Below are 23,681 nucleotides of genomic sequence, written 5' to 3'. Positions count from 1 at the left end.
TGCTCCATACACAGTTCTGGTTACTGGGATGCGCCACATGTAACAACACACTCCAGCAACTCAACACCAACAACCATCAAACATCATTTTTTAAAAATCATTTTATTTGGGGCTCATACAACTCTTATCACCATCCATCCATCCATCCATTGTGTTAAGCACATTTGTACATTTGTTGCCCTCATCATTCTCAAAACATTTTCCTTCTACTTGAGCCCAAACATCATTTTTTAAACTGCTTTTTCCTTGTGAATTAGATGAAGGTTTGTTTACAGAGCAAATCTTTAATCTAACATTCAACAATCCTTACACATTCTATTTCAACTCACCCATTGCACTTTCTCCCTTCAGTCCTGCTTCCATCCCTACTGGGTTTTTGTTAGTGTGTTTACCCTCTTCCTTTCTTAACCCTCTGGACTTTGTCTTTAAGTAAATGCTGCCCTTTTGACCTTAATGTTTAATTATTCTACCACGGGGGGTGAGTGTGGTTAACTTGAAGGGTGACTAAGGGCCATTGATTCTGAGATCCCACAAGTCTCTGTCTGACCAATGAGCATGGGCTTGTGATTTTGAGTTTTGGTCTACCTTTTTCTCCCACTTTATCCAGGACCTTCTAATGTGATCCTCTTCAGAACAATTGGTGGTGGTAGCTGGGTGCCATCTAGTTCTTCTGGCCTCAGGGCTATGGAGACTGGTGTTTGTATGGTCCACTAGCCCATTGGTAAGTCACTCTTTTGTGTATGTGAAAAAAAACACATCTATAATGTGCCAATTCTACATTTTTAAGTGCTGTCATACAATAATTGCTTTCTGATGACTGATTTCACTGAGCACAATATGTTCAAGAGTCATCATGTTGTCTCATGTATCAGAACTTAACTTCCTTTTCTGGTTTTCTGGCTTAGTAATTTTCCAAGGAGCCCTGGTGGCATAGTAGATTATTAGTTTGTCTGTTAACTTCAAGGTCAGCAGTTCAAAACCACCAGCTGCTCCCTGGGAGAAAGATGAGGCTTTCTACTCCCATAAAGATTTGCAGCTCTGAAGCCCTCAGGGGCAGTTCTCTATAGGGTCACCATGAGTGGGAATAAACTTGATGGTAGTCAGTGAGTGATGTATACACTAAATACTGTTTATCCATTTATCTGTTGCTGGAGATTTAGGTTGTGTCCACAAGTTTCTGTTTACTTCCCTGCTTTCATTTCTTTGGGGTCTATACCTAAGATTTGGATTGTGGGTCATATGGTTCTACATTTAACTTTTTGAAGAGCCCTCAGTCAATAATTTTTGATTCTGTGCTTTCTAAGCTCATAAGAACCCTGTTCTGAAAAAAAAAAAAAAAAAGAACCCTGTTCTACTGGAGTTTATAAATCTACTGGTGGAAGACAGTATAATTGACTTAAGGTGATAAGTACGATGGAAGAACGGAAGTACTATTTTTGTGTATGTTAGCTCTTTTGCTATTCCAACTCCCCCATGCTGTTCTGCTCAGTTCTTTGAATATTCAAGAGAGCTCTGTATTATTCATGGATTTCTCCTTCACTGCCCTGTCTCCCATCACCCTCTCAGGTGAGCCCATGCCACAGTCAAGTGGAGATGTCAGGTTGAGTACATACGTGTGGACATATAAATGCATATGACATCAACATTTAAGAAGTGGTTAAAGGAATGTGCCTAAGATAAGCAAAATAAGGAAAAAGCTGGTCCTGAGCTGGAGGACACTCCAGTTTTAAAGTTTGATTGGAAGAGGGGGAGGTGCCTGCAGGGAAGATTGAGAAGATCAGCCACAGACGTAGAAGGAACACTCGCGGGACTGTACTAATAGTTGAGTAATTTTTAGAGGCCTCTGTGTAACACCGAAGAAGGCACAACTAAATTCTGGGATGGGGGAGGTAGAGGGGATGGAGAGGGCCACTAACAGGAAGGCTATACTTTGAGCATCTTCCTTGAAAGACCAATAGTTCACAAGAGGGCCACTAACAGGAAGGCTATACTTTGAGCATCTTCCTTGAAAGACCAATAGTTCACAAGCAGATCTAAGTCGAAGGGACCAACTGGACGAAGGCAGAGAAGTGATCATGGCTCCTTGTGGCAGGGCTTTAACTTGAAGGGAAGGGAGGTGGTCGCATGGCAGATGAAACTGAAAATGGCAATGGAAGAATCTAGGGCATCTCCAGAATTTCTGGTGTTTATGGTGCATCCACACCTGGGCGGATCTTTTTGTTTACTTGTGTGTTTTTCGTGACTGTGTGTGTGTGTGTGTGTGTGTGTGTGTGTGTGTGTGTGTGTTAAATGTATAAGTAACAAAACAGCCATTTCAACAATCTTCACCTACATAGTTCAGTCACATCAAATACATCCGTCATGGTCAACCATCATCATCCCCAAATGTTCCCATCACCCTTAACAGAAGCTCAGGATCCTCAAAGGCTTAGCATTTCCTTTCTTTTCTCCTCTCTTTGCTCGCTTCTGGAAAATACTAATATCAGGTAGGTCTTTTTGTTTGTTTGTTTGTTTTAACGTCTTCTTATGAATTAGGTGAAGGATTTACAGGACATATAATAGTTTTACATTCCCATCTTACCACCTTCTGATTCAGCTCATCCATTGCAATCCCCTTCAGGTCCCACCACTTATCTTACTTCCTCATTTTACTTCTGTTTCCATTCCTCCCCTCCCCTCACCAACCCTTTGAACTTTGCCCTTTGGTAAATGCTGCTTCCCTTTTGATCCTAAATGGATGATGATTCTTAACACTGGGGTGAATTTGGTTCCAGGACTGAAGAGTGACTGAAAGCCGGATCACGAGCATCCCACCATTTTCCCTCCCACCAATGAACCTGGTCTCTTATGCTTTTGAGTTCTGTGCACATTTTTTCTCCCACTCTATCGAAACCAAAACCAAACTCATGACCATCAAGTTGATTCTGACACACAGTGACCCTATAGGACAGTGTAGAGCTACCCCTTTGAGTTTCTAAGACTTTAAATCTTTACGGCAGTAGACAGCTTATTCTCTCTCTGAAGGAACCACTGACCTTTGGTTAGCAGCTTAGTGTGTAACCCCTATACCACCAGAGCTCCTTCCCACTCTAGTACGGATTTTCTCATGTGACACTTTTCAGAGCAGTTGGTAGTGGGAGCCAGAAACCATCTGATTCTACCAGGGTTAGAGTTGTGGAGCCTGATGCATGTATGATCCATCGAATCCATAGAATTGTTTCCATTTGTCTTTTCATTTTCATCAACCTCCTTTGGCTGATGAAAGAAACATCAGTATTGCACATTTGGTGACTGCTCTCAGGCTTTTAAGACCCCAGCCCCAGGGAGAGTGCGGGAGGGGGGAAGAGAAGCTAATACCAAGGGCTCAAGTAGAAAGAAAATGGTTTGAAAATGATGATGGCAGCATATGTACATATGTGCTTGATTCATTGGATGGATGGATGGTGCTAAGAGCTGTAAGAGCCCCCAATAAAATGATTTTTTAAAAAAGACTCCAGTCATTATTCACTAAATTAGAATATGGACCATTGCCTTTGTGAACTATGTTATGTCAATTGACTTGAAGTCATCCCTCCCTGCTCCCCTCCCGTGATGGTCTCGATCCCTCAGGCTGAGTAACAAATTTCCTTCAAGCTATTTAGTTATATATAAGAAGTTTTCATAACTCTCCTAGGGTAGATCTTTTTTTTTAATCATTGTATTGGGGGCTCGTACAACTCTTATCAATCCATGCATCAATTGAATCAGACATGTCTGTACATATGTTGCCCTCATTCTTTTCTAGACATTTACTTTCTATTGAGCCCTCAGTACCAGCTCTTCCCCCACCCCATACCCTCCCCAATAGATTGTACCTTGTTATTCTTTTCATCTCTCACACCAACCGCTGTCTCCCTTCCCCCATGTTTTCTATTGTTCTTCCCCCTGTAGAGGGGTGTATGGTTATGTGCCAATCATTGTGATCGGTTGCCCCTTTCTCCCCTCTTCCCCTCTTCTCCCTACCCTTCCAGCATCACCACTCCCACTCCTGTATTCTGTGTGTGGTGAGCCCCATCCCTTTCTATACCTGTGTACATGTTCCGGTCTACTCTGAACTGGGAAGCAGCACTGGGGTCATGGTAGTGGGGGGTGAGGAAGCCTCAAGGAACCAGAGGAATATAGTGTGTTTCATTGATGCTTTACTGCTTCCTGGTGACTCATCCCTTCCCTGTGGCCCCTCTGTAGGGAGACTGTTCCACTATCTACAGATGGCTTTGGATCTCTGCTCCAGGCCCCCTCATTCTCAACAATATGTTTTTATTTGTTATGTGTCTGCTGATACCTATGACCTGGTCCCTATGACTCCTCATGATCGCACCGGCGGTGTGCTTCTTCCATGTGGACTTGTTGCTTCACTGCTGAATGGTGGCTTGTGTAACTTCAAGCCTTTAAGACCCCAAATGCTATCTTTTAATAATAACTGGGCACCATCCACCCTCTTCACCACATTTGCTTATGCACCTGTTTTGTCTTCAGCGATTGTGTTGGGAGGATGAACATCTCAGACTGCTGACTGTTAGAACAAAGTGTTCTTGTATTGAGGGAGGATATGAGCAGAGGCCCAAAGTCCATTCCCTACCTCAGTGTATTGCTGTATAAAAAGGTATGTACATGGGCCAGTACCTCTATTTTTGTGGATTAATGTGTTTACATATGTGCACCGCTGTGTTTATACCTCTATCCACTGCTTTGCTTCCTTGGTTCTTCCTCTGTTTCCTTTTACCTTCCTCCTGCCCCACTGCCACTTTCCCCTTATTTCTGCCTCTTGGTACCTCCTCTTAGCTAGTTTGCTGTTGCTCCGACACACACACACACACACACACACACACACAGCCTCGGATCCCATCTCCTCCTAGGGTAGGTCTTTGACTTGCCTCGGTGATGTGAGCATTTAGTATTTGCTTGACCCAGCAGTCACCCCTCTTTCCTCTGATAGTTGCATCATTATTTTCCCACTGAGTGTGGGTCTCTTAACTGAAAGCATCAACATCACCTGGAAATTTGTTTGAAAGGCACATTCTTGGGCCCCCACCCCCACTGCCCACTCCAGACCCAAGGACTCAGGATTCCTGACGGTAGCACCCAGCAATCCCTGTTTTTCTTTTAACCGCTCTGCAGTGAGATGAAGAAAGTGGTAGACCATCAGCTGGAAATGCCCCAGGGCCACATTTGCGCCACCTGGAGACAGCCTACCTGAAAGTAATAGCAAAGGGGGGCAGGAGAGACTAGAGGTGCAAAGAGATTTGCAGAGAGACTTCCAGTATCTGGATAAAGCTGTTCTTAGTTTGAAACCTACTTTTTAAAAAAAACAATCATTTTATTAGGGGCTCATACAACTCATCACAATCCATACATACATCATTTGTGTCCAACACATTAGTACATATGTTGACTTTACCATTCTCATGACACCCACTTTCCCCTTGAGCCCTTGGTGTCAGCTCCTCATTTTTCCCCCTCCCTCCTGAAACCTACTCTAAGAGGTCCCCCACCCCCACCCCCATAAGCTAGTAAATTGGGGTTTTGTCACTTTGCTATCATAATAGCACTTAATGGAAAGGAGGAGACAAATGCTGAAAAAGACATTCTGTTGAGTTTGGCAACTGGCCATCGATGTCATGGTTTGTAAGCGTGTAGAAAAAGTGGTGGACATGAGGCACTAGCCTATTTTGAGTAGCAGAAGCCATAGTACACCTCACACATCTGTGTCAAAAGATTCCTTTTTGTTGTTGGGTGCAGTGCATTGAATCTGTAGCCATAGCCACGCGGTGCACAACAGAGCCAGAGACGGCCTGTTCCCACTCATCCTCACAGTCGGCGGTATGTTTGAGCCCACTGTTGCAGCCACTGTGTCGATCCGTCTTGTTGAGGGTCTTCCTCTTTTTCAGTGACCCCCTACTTTACCAAGCATGATGTCCTCCTCCAGGGACTAAGTCCCTCCCCTTAACATGAATGTGAGACAAAGTCTTGCCATCCTCGCTTCTAAGGAACCTTCTGGCTGTACTTTGTCCAGGACATAGTTGTTTGACCTTCTGGAAGCCCATGGTATATTCAGTTTGAATCACCAACACCATCATTCAAGGGTATAAATTCCACTCGTCTTCCTTATTCATTGTCCAGCTTTGACATGCATTTGCCTCGATTGGAAATATCACGGCTTGGGTCAAGCACACTTTGGTCCTTAGAGTGACATCTTTGACCTATTGCCCTTTTTGTTTTTTAGTCTATCACACTTCAAAGAGGTTTGTTTTTGCAGTAGCAGCAGCAGATTTTCCCAATGCAATATGTCTTGCTGCTTCCACAGCCATCGAAAAGATCCCGATAATGTGGGTTTGGAGACACTTGTAGACAATTTGGATCTCAGCAAGGAATTTAACAAAGTCCTTTTACAAAACTCTTCAGGACAAAGGAGAGAATGTGGGCTAGATAATGGTGCAGTGGGCTGGCATCTGCAGAATAACATAAGTGACGTAACAACTTAAAGAGTACAGGCACTTCTGCCCACCACCTCACCCAACCAACTTGTGCCCAGCAGTGAGTGAGAGATGACAGGTGGAGGGAAGTCTGTTGGAAGGGTCTTGGTTCCCACCTGCCTCTCTCCATGTTAGACTCTCACAATGAGAACTTGTGATTGAGTTTTTATGACTCAAGCTGCCTGCGTCAGCTGCTCTGCCAGAAGAAGAATAGCCATTTCAATGTGCATAATTAAATATTTTAGGTTTGGGCTGGGAAAGGGGTGGATTATAGAATTCTAATTTTACTGATTTGGGGACCTGTGGTTCAAATGATTTTTAGCCCTTGAACAATGAGATCTAGATGGTGAGCTCTTTTCAATCCAGGATAAATCTCTAGTGATTCTGTTGGATACAGACACAGAAGGCCTGCTGAGTAGCTGTGTGGACGAGCCAAAAGCTGGGAGCTATAGCTTGACAGCCAGACTCCAAGAGACTGCAACAGACTGCACATCTCAACCAAAATGAGCCTGCTGATATTCCATTTTAGGCAAAATGTAGGCTGGATTAAAAGTGCAAGCGCCCAATGAGAAGGTAGGACTAATCTGCAGCTCACAAATCCACACTGCCCAGAGTTTGGGGTCTAGAAGTGGGCTCCCCAGAACTGATGACAAGGATGCTGAGGATGGCAGGGCTTCAAAAAGTTTGTGGGAACCGAGAATTAAAAGGAACTGAGCTGCTCTTTTTCAGCCCCACTCATCACTACCCTATAGATGAGGCTATCACATAGAAGAATTCAACTGATACAGCGTGATTGCAGAAGACCAATCAAGAGCAAATGTGATCTTCCTGTATTTTGCATCATTGCTTATGGCTGCGTGAGTCTGAAGAGGGATTAATGGGCTAGTATTGGACTTATGAGCGATCTGGACTGAACTGGGATGTTTTCCTGATCTATAGCTACTTCTTGATATATATAAAACTCTCAGTGGATTTGTTCTCTAGTCAATTGGACCTATGTCCTTCTCCAGGGTCTGGTCTCTCTTGACAACATGTCCAATGTATGTGAGATGAAGTCTTGCCATCCTTGCTTCTAAGGAGCATTCGAACATGGAGCTCACAGCTACCAGTTTGATTCCAACTCATGGGACCCTCGAGGACAGAGTAGAGCTGCCCAACCACGCGGCTGAGGCTGTAAATCTTTCCAGAAGCAGACTGCCTCACCATTCTCCCTCGGAACAGCTGGTGGGTTCCGGCTGCTGGCCTCTCCGTTTGCAGCCCAACCTAGAACCCACAGCATCGCCAGACTCCTTGTTGTTGTGATCGCAGCAGTCCACATACAGAACAGGGTGCCTTTCTGCAATCTCCATCTCTTTCTTGGAGGCCTGTGGAAGGCTAGGGAGTTGCCTGGAACATCTTTTGCAAATCATTCTTTTCTGTCTTCCTTGCTTTTAAAACCAGGCCTACTTACCAGCTCCCAGCCTTTCCCTCCACAACCTCTCACTGATGCCTTTGAAGTCCTTCGACTAAATCATCTGACTTTCTGAATCACAGTTGCTGTTTGTTCTTCCTTTTCTCTCTCTGTCCTCAATTTATTGAATGGAGCTAGAATCCTGGGTGGTGGTGACTATAGTTCTAAAACCCAAGCTTACTTTTCAACTTTTCTGAATCAATGGCTTACCAAGAAGCCATTGAAATTCAATGTATAAAACAAAGTAAGCACAAGCTTGTGTCTACATAAGAGAAACTAGATCCTTTTGCATTTGGGGGGCTGGATTTCTAGTAAGTTTGGCCACTAATAGACAATATTCCAGTTTAGAGATATCAACAGATTGAAGAACCAAGGGCATTAAAAACAAAACAAAACTAGTTGCCGCTGAAGATATTCTGTCAGTAGAACTGTGTTCTATTGGATTTCCAATGCCTGGGCTTTCAGAAGTAGTTTGCCAACCCTATCTTCCAAATCAACTATGGTGGGCTTGAACCTCTAACTTTTTGTTTAGCACCCTTGCTTTTAAACATGTTCCCCAACCAGTATGAAAATATAGAAGGTACAAAAATCCCAGCAAAAACTTACGGGGTCTGTATAAGAGAGGATTTCAGCCTCAGGAGACAGACAATTTGCCAAGAACAGCCAAAGGGGTGATGGCAATGTCTCAGCAGTGTGAGTGTGATCGGAATCGTGACTCTTCTCTGAGAAAGCCGAATGCTATGTAGCTCTGCTTGTGTTTGCTTTAAGGAGCCCTGGTGGTTGAGTGGGAAGCAAGTTGGGCTGCTAATCTCAAGATCAGAGGTTGAAACCACCAGCTGCTCTGCAGGAGAAAGATTTTTTGACCTACTGTAAAGAGTTAAAATCTCAGCAGCCAAGGGGATGGGGGGCGGAGAACACTGAGAATTGACTCAGAATTGAAAACCTAATGGCCCTTCATAGCTATTTTCCTGAGGCAAGTAGCTCACATTTCCTCCCCATCCCTTTCCTTCCCACTGCCAAGGAGTTGATTCCAACCCGTACGGACCCTACAAGATAGTGGGTGTCAGAGATTGTAACTCTTTATGGGAGTCGAACGGCTCAACTTTTTCCCACGGTGCAACTGGGGGTCTCCAAACTGCTGAACTTGTAGTTAGAAGCCCTCTATACCACCTGGGCTCTCCCCCACCCCTAGTTGGAAATCAATAATCTTCCTTTACAAATCATGGGATAGTTGGGAATGGGGTGGCTCATTCATTCCAAAGATGGATGCTCAATCATTGTTAAGTGTGTGCAGTACCGCTCTGGGTGCTGATCCTAGATGCGATATCCCAGTCCTCTTGTCATGAAGATTATATTTATACTGGGGTTCCATGGCCATGGGGTCCAGTCAGAGGCTGACCGCAAACAGCTCAACAAAAATGCAACATCAGAGGTAAGTGCTGTGAAGAAGATAAAACTGAATAATGTGATAGAGGCTGCCCGAGGAGCATGGCCCTATGAGACTGGGTGGACCACAAACACATCTTGGGAGGTGACCTTGAAGTGGAGAATTGGATGACAAGATGGAAGAAGGCCTGTCCTTAGGAGGATGGGCATTCAAGCCCTCAAGAAGCGTAGAATGGCCCTAGAGGTCATAAGTGCTTGACAAGTAGAAGCCAGGTCACAGAATGGAGATCCAAAGTCAAATAGCTAAGATTTCCAGGCTGAGAAGAGATCCTGACTCTCCTGCCCTGTGGGGCCTCTCTGTGCTGAGCGAGGAGGCAGAGGAATCATTGGAGTGCTAATACAGAGCCACCAGCCCTCCATCACCACTCCCCAGGACTGCCATCAGCCTTCAGGAGAGGCTCCTATCCTGTGGCCCAGGCAGTTTCCACCTTACTTAGTGCATCGCCATATACAAGCACATTTCGGTTTGTTTTGTTCTGTCTAGTTTTCTTGGCTCCTTTCCAAGAATCAATCAAACCTGCACACCAGCCTCTACTTCTTGGAAATAGTAAAATGACATGCCTGATCTCCCACCCCCACCCCCACCTGCGGAATGTTCTGAGGTTTGCATTTGCTGGAGGAATTGGTCCACATTTGGTGGCTGGCGTAGTGGGGAATGCATTGGGCTGCCAACCACAAGGTGAGCAGTTTGAAATCGCCAACCACTCAGAGAAAGATAAGGCTTTCTACTCCCATAAGGAGTTACAGCTTGGAAACCCACAGGGGCAGTTGTCCGGTCTTATAGGGTCACAATAAGTCAGAATTGACTACACAGCAGGGAGTTGTTCATGGGGATGTGTATCTGTGCTTCCTCCTACAACATACCGTACTTGTGATGTATGCTCAGTTTTGTTCATGGACTCTGTTTCTCCGTGTGAAATAGGAATCATTGCTTTTTATCAATGCTTTTATCTTGCTGTGACTTGGATTTTGTATAGTCCTCCCAGAAGCAAATTCGTGGCTTAATAATAGCTTTTGGCCCTCAGACACGCAGCAAACCTGGATCTGAACCTACTTCCCGGAATCACCTTTCATTCAAACAATAGACAGGCATGTAAACTGAACAAACAACACCTGTGAAAGAAAGACTTGCTCCTCATAGAACAAAAGGGCAGCATTTGCTGAAATGCTCAGAAAACAGGAAGGGACAGCAGAAATGGGTGAATGAGAAAAGGGGAACCCACGGTGGAAGTGGGAAGAGTACTGTTATCCAGAAGGGTTTGCAACCAATGTGCATGAACTGCTGAATAGGACGCTAATTTGTGCCGTACGCTTTGAGCCAAACCACAATAAAATGTCTTTAAAAACGTTGCAGGCATGAAGTCTCTTGTCCTACTGGGTTAAGTGGAATCTAGACAAACCGCCTTGATCTTTGCCACGTCAGAACCCAACGCCTGACGCAATCCTAGCTGCATTTAGTCCTTGCAGCCTAGCCTGTGACTTCTCTACAGGCGAGCATCACTGGCTTCTGGGGGCTATTAAAATTAAAAACCCCGACCTCTCCGGAGGCGGGGAGCGGCGGCGGTGTGGGGCTCTCTGAAGGGCTCTTTGACCCGGGCTAGAAGCCTCAGGAGTAGGGGGTGATCCCAGCTTGGGGTTGGGAGGGTGCGGCGCCACAGACGAGGGACGGGGCGGTGGGGGGCTGGTGGGAAGGGAGCTGCGGGAGTTTTCTCTCTCGCTCCCGAGAGGGCTTTGAGCGGGTCACAGTAGCGTGCAGAGCGCGGCCCTGGAAAGAGGGCGAAGACGAGAGCGAGGGCACTGCTGTGGCCACCTTAGCGTGGACCGAGAGCCTGGGCTCCATCACCCACCGAACCTCAGGGTTACGAACGAAGGCCCCTTCCACCCCTGCTCCTATCAGGCTTAGGCTCTGCCACCCCGGTTCTGCAGCGGCGGCGGCAAAAGGAGCCGTGAACAGAAAGACGGAGGACAGGAGCCCGGGCGTGCCTCGGCGGGCCGCAGCGCGCACTGCGCGGGCGCGGCGGCGCGCGCCGCCGGCCTCGATCCGGGTTCCTGGAGCGGAGCGCGGAGGGGGCGTGGCTTGTGCGGCGGCGTGGGCGCGAGGCGGGAGGGAGGAAGGGAGCCGCGGGGAGGGGGTGGGGTCGCGCCGCCCGCGCCGCGCTGGGCCCTCTCGGCCAATGAGCGACGTCCACATGCCGCGGCGGCGGCGAGAGGGGAGGCAGCGGCCGATAAATGCTATTAGAGCAGCCGCTGCGGAGCCGTCCCCGACGCCACCTCCTTCGCCGTCGCCGCCGCAGTTCCCTCAGCCACTGTCGGGGGTGAGGGGTGGAGAAAGCCGAGCCAACGCGCCGCCGCACCACCCCGCCGGCTCGTCCCCGTAGCCACCCACGTTCGGCCCTCGGGGGTCGACCGGCGGCCCCTCGTGCGCCCGGATTGCCTCCGGAGAAGCTCGGCGCCGCGGCCTGCCGAGCCGGCGGCGGTTGAGGGCGGGCGAGGCCCTCCCTTCTGCCGAGACTCGGAAGGCCGGCACCCAGTCTGCCCGTGCGGGTGCCGACGCGGCCGGCCGCGAGCAGGGTGGTTGCCGGGTAGGGGCGCGGGGTGATTCAGCGCCCGCCGGGGAGGCGGAAGTGGCCGGAGGAGGCGGCGGCGGCAGCGAGCGGCCAGGGCACGCCGGGGTGCCCGGGTGACACGAGCCGGCGGCGGCCCGAGGGCGAGGCCGAGGCGAGGAGGCCGCCGGAACGCGCGGAGAGGCCAGCCGGGCCCCCGCCGCCATGGAGAACGCGCACACAAAGACGGTGGAGGAGGTGCTGGGCAACTTCGGCGTCAACGAGAGCACGGGGCTGAGCCTGGAGCAGGTCAAGAAGCTCAAGGAGAGATGGGGCTCCAACGGTAGGTGCCGCGCCAGGGCCGCGCGCGCGACCGAGCGCCAGGGAAGATGGCTGCCCGGCCGCGTGGGCCCCGGCCCGGCTCGGCTCCGCGCCCGCGGGGGCTGCAGCGATCGAGCCCGGCGAGGGAGGTTGCAGGCGGCGCCCCCTCGGGCCTGGACTCTCGGCTCTCGGAGCCCTTGACCTTCGTGGCGCGCCGCTGGAGCGAGAGCGGCGGCCCCTGCGAGGCGTTTTGCCGTCCCCAGTCGCTCTACTAGGTGGCCTTGACTTTGGGGAAAGCCGCTGTCCGTTCTCGGGCTCTCCCCAAAGTGGCACATCTGGCAGAAGTGATGACACGGTTGAACCGATTCCTTAGTCCAGGAGGCTGGTTTCGGTGGCGAAGCAGTCACACTTTGCATTAAATCGCATTGCAGGTTTTATTTTAGTAGGGCCTTCTGTATTGCAATTTAAAAAAAAAAAAATCAAATGTTCACAAATCTAGATCTGTCACAGATCTGCCTTTCCAAGAAAGGGCTTTATGGTTTTAGCTGTTCATCCTCGAGGAAGGCAAAGTGCTAAAATGCCATTTCTTTTTCTTTCTCCCACCTCTCTGGCGATGCCTGGCGAATTTCTCCATTCTACAGAGTTACCAGCTGAAGAAGGTAAGTCCCCTAACATAGCTCATTACCCTCCTTCCCCTCCTTTGATTTGATGGTGTTAAAGATGAAAGTCACAACAAATAAACATGTTTGTTTTCTAACAGGAAAGACCTTGCTGGAACTTGTGATTGAGCAGTTTGAAGATTTACTAGTTAGAATTTTATTGCTGGCAGCATGTATATCTTTTGTAAGTATTAAAACGTTTTTCATTTTTATGCTTTAAAGAAAATTTAAAAGTTTGAGGATATTCCATAGTTGAAAACCCAGAAAACAATGGTGCTCATGGGGTGAAAACATGTTGAAGGAGATGTGTGTAATGTCTTTATGTTAAGGTGAGCAGATTTTAACACTGGTAAAGTGAGACAAAAGCGGGACACCATGGATAAAACTCATATCCTGGCGAAATAGCCACACGGCAGCCGAAAACCATATACCCTAGCTTGTCGTGCATTCTTTCCAAAAATGGGGACTTTTTTAAAACACCGAGGGACGCGGGGGAAAATTGTTAAAAATCAGGACTGTCCCGCCAAAAGCGGGATGTCTGGTCACTTTGCTTTATGTTTAAAAAAAACCTAACAAAACCAGACATTTCCAAATTCTAAACAAAACCCTGGAAGCTATTCATGTTCAGAAAAGATGAACCGGTGCCTGGCTTTTATAGAACAGGTAGAAATTCTTTCTAGGTGCAGCAGGGCCTTCACACTTTACTCAGCTTTTTAATACCCCAAGTTCTACCTCAGGAGCCCTGTACTATTTGAAGTCCTAACAATGTCATATTAAATACAATTAGGGTCAGGCTCCTGGTAGTCTGTACGTAGAACTGAAAGGGAATATTCTGGTGCCTTTTCCCTGCTGGTAATGGTGGAGGTGACAATTGTTCTGACAGTGACAAGAATGATGATGGCAGTGATGGCACTGCTGTTGACCAAATTTGGTCACTGACCTTTAGGGTGGTATATTTATCGAAATTGGACCCCTCTCTTGAGTGCATCCTAGGTTGAGCGAACAGGGTTCAGAAAGTTGGTTCTGGAGCTTTAAAAAAAAAAGAACAAACAAGAAAACCCAGCTGAGTCTTGTTTCATGTTCTGTGTTGTGAGCCTGCTCCTGTCCTGTATGGTTGCTAAGGAACTGGTGAAATGTAGAGAACTGCAGTAGAAAGAGGATGGTAGCTGGGGAAATAGTTCTAGGTTTCTGGGTTTTTTTTCCTGTTTTCGATTAATTTATTACATCTTCTCTTGGGCTTGACACTTTGGGGTACATTTCTTTTCTAAAAAAACGTTTATGAACAGGACACAGATGTTCCTAAGCCTAACAGCATGAGATGCCTTTTTGTTCCTAAATTAGCTACAGCATTTTAGTCTTACAAAAACATGATAGGAAGTGAAATGAAATTCATTCAGGCGATACTTTTCTCCAGACTTGGCAAAATTGACATGAAGTTAAGATGCAAAGTAGATTTATGAATGTAATTGATAGCAAAATAGGTAAACTTGGAAGGGTAGTAAAGGTGAAGGCAGAATTTATTTATTACTTTTATTTGGCATTGCACCAGTTTTTTGGTTCCTAAGACCAGTAGATGGCTACTCTTCTTTGAAGGTAAGAAGGTCGTATTTCTCGGTCAGAAGCTGAAGAGTTAGTAGTTCTTGCATCTTTTTTGGTAAATAAGGTCATCTTTGGTCACTCAGTTCAAGGTCTAGTATTTTGCTTAAACGATATTTACAATATGTCATGTCCTGAATGATTTTGGAGTTTTGTTTTTGTTCGTTTGTATGTGTACAGGCCCCAGGGGTCTACTTCAGTCTTCATGACAACCATGCTATAGGATGACATTTTGAGACTTAAATAAATGAAGCCGTGGAGGGAACAGGTTGTTTTTCATATCTGTCTCATTTAAAGACGTGGCAAGAAGTGAGCATCCGGTGTCACTTTGTACATAAATTCGGTGAGACGGAGCCAAGTGGCGTTTAGCCACTAGTGATTCAGTCCCCAATATAAGAGTTTTTTGTATTTGTTGAACAAAATGGAGCATGTCATGTAGCAAATTAGTTGGCATACTGTATTCCTACACACCTCGTGTCTCTATGTCTTTGCTTTATCTTTCGTAAACTAGCCTCCTCCCTGCAGGAAATGCTGCTTTACCAGTTAAGAGAAGCTAGTTTACCTGTTTGACTAACAAGTTGCACTCCCTTGTCATGGAGCACGTGATGTATTGAGGCTCGTAGAATATGTTGAGCCGTAGTTTTGAACTTGGCTCAGTTCACTTGAGATTAACAGTGGGTCGAGAACTGGTTCAACAAAGGCTTGCCCGGGTTCTCTGTCGTAATTGAAAGCATGATTTGAACTAATGCTGCTGATGTTGTAATAAAGAAGCTACTGGGTGTTGGGGTTTTTTTCTCTGCTTTGAAGTAGTCGGGAGCTATAGGTATTTCCAAGTGAGTTTTGAGTTTGCTGTAGGGTAGGTCAGTGGCTTGTTGCAGCTTTATAGAACTGTATCTTGGAAGAGAGATTTGAGTTGCCTTTGGGGGTTCAATGTTCAGGAAACGAGCGGTGGTAGACCTTTATTTGTGCGTTACCAGCTGGCAATACTTTCAGATTTAAGTAGTTTCACGCAGCATTTGCTTAAATTTGCCTTAGTTTCTTTGATCAAGAAATTGTGGGTGTTAAATCTCTTTGGTTGCATTTTCTTGTAGGGTTGACACTGTGGCATTGCACTTGACCTTTCCATTCTTCATTTCTCTATGTCACAGAAGAGCTGTGTGTGTGTGTGTGTGTGTTTTTTTTCCTTTTAGTCTAACAGCAACAACACTGAGATTCGAACTCTTGGAAGCATGAACATTCAATTCTTGGAATATATGTCTACACCCCACTACAACACCGGGCCCCACTGGAGTTTAAATAACTATTAGGCCTTAGTAATTAATTTCAAATGTCAACCTAACTAGTGAACTGTTAACATAGTTAATATTTTGCTGTAGCAGAAAGTCAGAAATAACATTACAGATTTGTACTCGTGACTGGTTAAGCATAAAGTTTAGTTAATTTGTAATATTGTTAATTTATTATGCTCATCAGAAGACAACGTCTTTGGAGGGCGTTTGAATTTTGACAAGTGAGCTTGATATCTCCAGATGCACGTGGAGAAAGAGCTTCCTGAATTTGGCACTCAGGTCCCTGTCATTGCTTTTGTCCTCATCCACCTCCAGTAACATCTCAGTCCCTTATACAACTCATTTCGCTGCTTACCTGGAATGCCCTCCGTTTTTTATTTTACCAAGTCTTGGTGAACAAAATGGACAGAGTCCCTAGTGTGGGGATGAGCGTTTTTGTGGAGGAAGTCGGAAGACACAAGTAGTGCTGTGGAGAGAAAGGCAGGGGTGGTGTTGCGAGGTGCTGTGCCGTGTCCAGGAAAGGTCTCTGAGGTGACTTTCAGGTCCATTTAGGACACAAGGTCTGAGTCAGCTGTAAGGTTTTCTCTGGTAACCTTTCTGCTGCCTTCATCCTCATTCTTCTACCTCAGCCACCCAGGGACTTTAAAATGCTACTGTACCTCTTTAGACTGGACTTTCCAAATTTGAGGAATGTGTATTCTGTCTAGTTCCCATTAGACTCCTTGAAAGGGGTTCCTGACAGAGCCAGGTTAGTATTTTGGTAGAAATGGTATAATGAAACGAGCCTGTGGAGCTTTCTTACTGCTGTTGAGTCGATGCTGACTCCTAGTGACCTAGTGAATTTCCAAGACTAACACTTATGAGAACTGCTTTGGTTTTCTCCAAAGCACGTATATATTCCGGAAGCATTTGACACTACGTTATGTAACACTTACAAATTGTATGATGGGTGGGGGGGCGCAGGGTTAAAAAGGAAAATGTAATGAATGGGCAATTGGCTTTTCCCAATTTAGAGATTTTCTCACAAGGTGTGCAGGTTGAGTGTTTTTTTGTTTGGATTTGTTTTCTAAAGGACGTAAATACTGAAGAGTGATTTTGACATTTGCTGTATCCCTGCATTAGAGACGAGGAGGCCTAATAATAGTGACTTTTGTAGTGGCTGAATGTCTCCATAGTTATAACAGATCATAGTTCACAGTGATCCCTTTTGGGGGTTGATTTTATTTTTGTTTTTAAAAATCTGGAAAAAAATTCTGACTTTGGGTGGGGGGGAGACCTCTTGTTAAGAATCCACCTATTTATTCCCACATGTTGATGTGGACACTGAGTCTCCATATCGTGTGACTTTTCCCAGTTTATACCAGAACACACTTCGTTAAAAACTTTGGGTCATAGTTTGCTTCCCTCAGTCACCTCTGCTCTTCAGCGTCTCGGCTGTGGACCATGAGTCTGCACAGTGAGAGACTTTGGTAACAACTGGAAGCTACCCTATCCTACTCTAATTAAATGCGGTTTAAAGTGTGGCTTAGTATTGGGTTACAATATTGGAAAACATTGAAGAGTGAGCAAATTGAAACTTTGAAGCTACTTGCTGGTAAGTCCCAGAATACCAGTACTGCTGCTGTGTTTGCATATAAAGCGAATGGGAGCAGAATCTCTGGTGGGCTTCAAATCATACAGCCCTTGCCTCCTGCTTTCTTTCCAGATGGCTTAGGGCAGGGGACCTCAGACTTTTCAAACGGGGCCAGTTCACTGTCCCTCAGACCCATTGGAGGGCCAGACTACAGTTTAAAAAAACCTATGAACAAATTCCTATGCCCACTGCACATATCTTATTTTGAAGTTAAAAAAACAAATGGGACAAAAACACCCGGCAGGCCAGATAAATGTCCTCAGCGAGTCGCAGTTTGAGGATGCCTGGTTTAGGGGGTTTCTTAATGTTTAAAATGTGTCTACTATCACTTGGGTTTTGTATCTTAGTTGTACAAAACCTTTTGCAAAATTGAATGTTTCCATCAATTGACAGCCCCTCATAAAAGACCCTCTTCCTCCTGGTTGCCTTTTGTTTGATTTATGTTGCTAGTTGCCATCCAGTCCATGCCAACTGTTGTGCAGAGAACTCCCTAGTGTTTTCAGTTGACCTTTTTCCCAAGCAGGTTCTGAAGCAGTCTGCCACCCCTGTCCTCAGGGACACCTTTGGTTGGGTTCGAACCACTAGTCTTTGTGGCTGGAAGACAAGCTCTTAACTGTGTGCTACCTAGGGACTCCTAAAATTGAGATATTCTTATTGGTAGAACAAAACTGACAAACTCATCTGAACTGAAGTGACCAGCTCTTGCTAGTCCATTAAACCTGGCTCCCTTTCATAGGACATATAGCTTTTAATTATTAGGTTTATTATGGATGTTTAGGTTGTTATGATGAGTCCATTTTAAATAGGTTTGCCCCATTTTTTTATCCTGAAGAGATTTGCCTACTGGTTTCTTAGCTGTGTCCAATCTGTATCTTATTCTAATCCGTGTCTCTGGCTTCAAATACTTACTTGAAAGTGTGGTCTATCACACACAGACAAATGAAGTCCTCTCTTCAGCTTCAAGTTCACGTGCTTCTTAGAGCGGAGGTTTGCCCTGAAGGCCTGTCCTGCTGTCTTAGCCTGTTACGGGCTGTGTCTGAGTTTGTTCCTCTGGCCCTGCCAAGAGGGAAGCTCACCCCTGCCCTAACAAGGTGTGAAGCATATCTCAGAGTTGCTAATGCCTCCCTGACCTTCCCCAAAGGTCCCAGTTGCTCTTCAAGTTGCAGTTTTTCTCCTCCAAGAACTAATTAGGTTTCTTATTTCTGATGGACTCTGGCAAAAGCTTGGAAAGCTAGTACCAGAGCAGCTGTGATCTTGCATCTATCACAATTTATAACTTCCTAGGGAGGCCTTCACCCTGGCGGCAGGCCTGGCTTTTAACCCCAGCAATGCCTTAGTGGAAGCAGGCAGCCGCTCCCACACTGGGCCCAGGCGGGGCCAGCCTGCCCCCTTGCATCATTGGCAATGGTAGCTGGCATCTGCCGGGAGGCTTGTGCCCTTCCTGGTCCTGGGGCTCCTGCTTTTGTTTTGTTTTGTTTTTTGCCTTATTAACATGTTGGACTTTGCTTTTAAGGGATTCTACTACATTCCCATGTGGTCATGTGGCTTCACATTGCTGCCATAAATCCTATCTGAGAATAGGCTTCAGGAGATGGGAAAAGATTGCATCCCTTGTCCACAAATTTCTTTTAAAGAAGCTCCTTGCTGTGACATAATGCACCCTTTTAACACAAATCTTCCCAGATTGAGTCATTAGACCCAGTGAACAGCATTTCTGTTGTGTGAATTTTTTAGCCACCAAAATAACTTTTACTATGCTTCTGTTAAACTATTTCAAGATTCACTATTGGGTTTTTTAATTATTTATTTTCGGGATGGGGGTACTTGTTTTTACTACCTTTGTGGGGGTGCATGTTGAGTTGGCCAACCATGAGGTCAGCGGTTTGAAGCCATCACTCCTTTAGGGTCACCAGGTGTCTATATCAACTTAATGGCAGTGAGTGGTAAAAATCTTTTAAATCAGAATAAGGTCACATTTGTGTTACCCAAGAGTTGACTCCTGCTTAGTAGTCTTGGGACAGTGGTGCATGTCCAGTTACCAGTTCTCGGGGTGCTGCGTTGCTGTACTGGATAGCATGTGGAGGAGCAATCATAGTGACTGGAGATGAACAGCTGAAATACACACCCTGAAGCTGGAGTTCTGAACTAGTTGCTTTCACTCTGATTTTATGCCATCTTTGGATATTACTTGATGGAACTATATTGACCAGATGAATGCAGTTATTGACAGTGGTTCTTAATTAAATGAATTGAGTGACATCGTCTTCTGAGTATGGGTAGGATGAATGGGATTCATTGTCACCTAGAATATTTTATGTGAGATCTAAAATGGGATTCGCTTACCGTGTCAAAAGATCAGTGAACTCTTCGGTCACTGCTGCATTGTGTAGTCCCCATGACTTAGGATCAAGACCTAGCTAGTGGTTTTTATCTTTCCATCTTAACACATGCCATTTCTCTTTCAGGTTTTGGCTTGGTTTGAAGAAGGCGAAGAAACAATTACAGCCTTTGTAGAACCCTTTGTAATTTTACTTATATTAGTAGCCAATGCGATTGTGGGAGTGTGGCAGGTAAGCAAAAAATTCTGCAAGCCTTAATCTTAGTAATTTATCTAAGCATTTTAAACTCTTAATCTTTTTGGTATGTTTTTCCTGGTTTGTTGAGCAAAAATGCTGCTGTGGAGTGTCTGCGTGTTTGTTTTCCCTTGTGCATGCATGTGTGTGCACACTTCTGTTTGCTGTTAACACTGTTCACCTTTCCTGGTGTATGAATGAGGCTGCTCAGTAGGGAACCAGACTCTGTTGTACGGCTGTGACCTATTACCGACTTCTAAGCTCATTCCAGCTCTTGATCTGCTTTAATTTTTGATAGATTTTAACTGAGACTAATTCTTCTAATTACTGTTGATTTTTGATATGTACAGCCTTACAGACGCAGTAGAAATACATTTGATTCTGTCAGAATTATCTATTTCTAATCTTAATAAATTAAAAACCTGCGTATATGGGGGTTTATATGGAAAGGTGGCCTATTCAGAAGACCTTAATTGCCCTTTCTCTGTCTCAAAAAAGACAACTTTGTTTAAATTTTAGTACAAGTGTTCTCTTTGGAGCTATGTGGGCAAAAGAAGCGCCATTGCACAGAATTTGATTTTAAAATAGTAATGGGTGTCACTTACTGCCTGAGGTCCCTGATGTACATTCCATATTTGATCAGGCATCGCAGTGAAGTTCAAGGCTGGTTGACTAGCTTATCAAAGGCTGTAGTTCATTCATAGACTATGTGAGATTTGAATCCAGACCCTGAGTGTTCTGAATTAGAAGTAAATCTTTTTTTTTAAATCATTTTACTGGGGCTCATACAACTCATCATAATCCATACATACATCAATTTTGTAAATACACTTATACATTCATTGCTCTCATCATTCTCAAAATTCGCTTTCCGTTTGGGTTCCTGGAATTAGCTCCTCATTTTCCTTTTTCTCCTCCCCTCCCTCCCTGCTCCCTCCTCCCTCCTGAACCCTTAATAATTTATAAATTATTATTTTATCTTATCTTACACTGCCCGGCGTCTCCCTTCACCCACTTTTCTGTTGCTCATCCCCTAGGGAGGAGGTTATATGTGGATCCTTATGATGGTTCCCCCTTTCTACCCGCCCCCCCTTCCTTCCCAGAGAAGTAAATCTTAAAACACTTTCACAAGGTTTTTGAATTTGTATTTTTATTTTACTTTTAAATAACACTTTCAGTCTTAATCCTATTTCCATTGTATGTAAAGTATGTAAAGACAAGCGATACTGTTTTTTTGCCTTCTGGAATGAAGGGGAATTCTAGTTGTACTGAGTCACTTGTCCATTCTTAGTGGGTATGGACGGAGAAACAAGTATCACGGTTTGCCAGAGTCGTCAAGGAGTGCTTCTTAGAGGATGTGGTGTAAGCAGTTGAGATTGGAGAGAAATAGACTGGGAAGAATCTTCCAGAAAGGGAATGGCATTAGTAGGAAGGTTCCAAGTGTATTTGAACAATAGCATTTAGAACAGTTTAGCTGTTGAGTTTGAGGTGGATATAGACTAGGGTGTGGGGGCGATGGAGTGTAATAGATAGCCGTAGGAGACTTTTAGAATGACTTGAAGTGGCCATCTTTGTCCTCAAGGGTCTGAGGTACTTTATCTTAGTGTGTATTGCACCTTTGCAAACCGGACCAGGACCAAGATAGAAGTGTCCTTTGTAAGTAACTTAGTGATATTGAGCCAGTCCAGTGAATGTTGACATGACCTTGCAGAGGGAGAAAAGGAAGTAAAACTGCCACTGTTCACAGATTTGGGTGGTAGGAAACACTGTGGAAAAAGAAATTCGTTTTGATTTGACTATAGTTGAACAGCAGCAATGCTCAGAATGTATTCTTTCTCCAATACCAGTAACATTTCAATGTAATCTGAGGAAGGACCTCTGTAGTAGCATCATGAATTCCAGCTTCATATTCTAGGACTATACATTATGAGGGGTTTTGTAGCAATCAAATTCGATACAAGACTGAAATAACTTACTGTACATTTCCCAAATCCAGGATTCCCCATACTGTTTCAGAGACAGACAGATAATAAGTTAGGAGAACATGTCAGTAGCTGACGGTTCTGGCGTGTTTAAAAAGGTGTGGCCATGTGCCCCGTCTTGTAGCACCTTGAAGAGAGACCGCATGGTACTGAGTGTAAACTACCCAAAGTAAAGGGAAGTTTGAAGGGCTTCAGAATGAAGGCAGAGGTGTAGTTCAGGGGTTACTGAGTTTATGTTGATGGTGGTGGAATTAATTGGAAAGGGATAACAATAGGGGTTGTACAACTTGAAGAGTATAATCAATGTCACTGAATTATACAAGTAGAAGTTGTGGAATTGGAGAATGTTTTGTTGCTAATATTTTTGCCACAATTAGAAAACAATCACATGAATAACTGAGTACAAGGAAGAAGAAAATGTTCTAGAATTGACTGGTGTTAATTGTACAACTATTCTTGACATTGAATTATTGCATTGTATGACATGTAGGTGAAGTGCTAATAAAACTCTGGGGGCGGGGGCAGCGGGGAGAGTGAAGGTGGAAGTGAGAGGAGAATGCTGGAGTCTCCTCGTGGGCGCTCTATAAACCCCTGATGTCTAGTTTCTTCTCTGAAAGGGGAGAAGACAATATGGCATTGGCTTTTCTTATTTTGTTGTGTTTTTTAAGATCCAGTGTTTGTTTGTTTTTTAGCATGGTTCTTAATTTGTTTTAGTTCTGCTTACTGATTTTTGAAATTGAGACTAATAAACTACTTCTAAGTAATAGTCATGAGTACCATGTGGGATTGGCTGTGCTCCTCTGTGGTTCCAGCCGGCCACTTGTCATTACCACTGGAGATGCTGCTTACAAGTGATGAGGCATAACTGAACGAATATTCTTTACTGGTTCTCATCATTTACTCTGCACCAAGGGTTCAAAGCGTTATACATACTACTTGCAAGTCTCTGTGGCTGTTGAGAAGGTGTTATCATAGCATCCTGTGTTCTGTAACTTAGTGTCACATAACCTTGTCACCGGATGAGCCTGGATTGAACAGAGGCCCAGACCACTAGGATATGCTGCCTGTCATGTGAGGCCAGAGCATTGTAAATGGCGTGGGCTGTGTTGTGTGGGTGGCTGTGAGGGCCATTGTTACGCAGTGTACACAGGCTGCAGGTTCTTCGTAGAAGGCCCTGTTTTTATTTAGTAAGTAGAGTTAAGGGACGTGTCATTTGTTGACACTTTTAAATTTCCTCCACTACAACTACAGAAACTTTGTATTTACCACCTACCATTTTAACGAGACAATGTATATCCAAATTCATGTTACTCTACTCTCAGAATTATCTTTTACAGCTATCTCTACGGATGTCAGTTTGATGTGAACATGAATTGAGTATTGATCCTAGTAAATTGTATCACATAATTTCATTTATAAGTTAATAGTATTTAATTATGTCATTTTTAATACAATTAGTAGGTTTTTTGGTTTTGTTTTACTGTAATAATTTTATTGGGGGCTCTTACACCTCTTATCACAATCCATCCATCCATTGTGTCAAACAGGTTTGTACATTTGTTGCCACTGTCATTCTCAAAACATTTTCTTTCTACTTGAGCCTTTCATATCAGCTTATTTTTCCCCTCCCTCCCTCACTTTCCCTCCCTCGTGAACCTTTGATAAATTTATAAATTA

At 44.9% G+C, this 23,681-nt stretch overlaps 1 protein-coding gene across 2 annotated transcripts in view; it reads left to right on the top strand.

The window, feature by feature from the left end:
- The first annotated feature begins 12,126 nt into the window (after positions 1-12,126).
- Positions 12,127-23,681, top strand: part of ATP2A2 (ATPase sarcoplasmic/endoplasmic reticulum Ca2+ transporting 2) — a 54,638-nt gene continuing 43,083 nt past the window's right edge. Inside the window, exons 1-4 of one of the 2 annotated variants that reach the window (XR_006680725.1) lie at positions 12,127-12,294; positions 12,914-12,931; positions 13,033-13,115; positions 19,915-20,019. Coding sequence is in view for 1 of the 2 variants with exons in the window: in XM_045296758.1 (XP_045152693.1) it covers positions 12,177-12,294; positions 12,914-12,931; positions 13,033-13,115; positions 19,915-20,019 (324 nt within the window). In the remaining variant the exon portion in view is untranslated. The remainder of the gene's footprint in view (positions 12,295-12,913; positions 12,932-13,032; positions 13,116-19,914; positions 20,020-23,681) is intronic. The other variant, XM_045296758.1, reaches the window with a different exon arrangement.

Source organism: Echinops telfairi, unplaced genomic scaffold, assembly GCF_000313985.2.
Source record: "Echinops telfairi isolate 266 unplaced genomic scaffold, ASM31398v2 ScPeMD7_7412;HRSCAF=8450, whole genome shotgun sequence".
Taxonomy (NCBI): Eukaryota; Metazoa; Chordata; class Mammalia; order Afrosoricida; family Tenrecidae; genus Echinops; species Echinops telfairi.
This window is presented reverse-complemented; position numbering and strand designations above follow the sequence as displayed.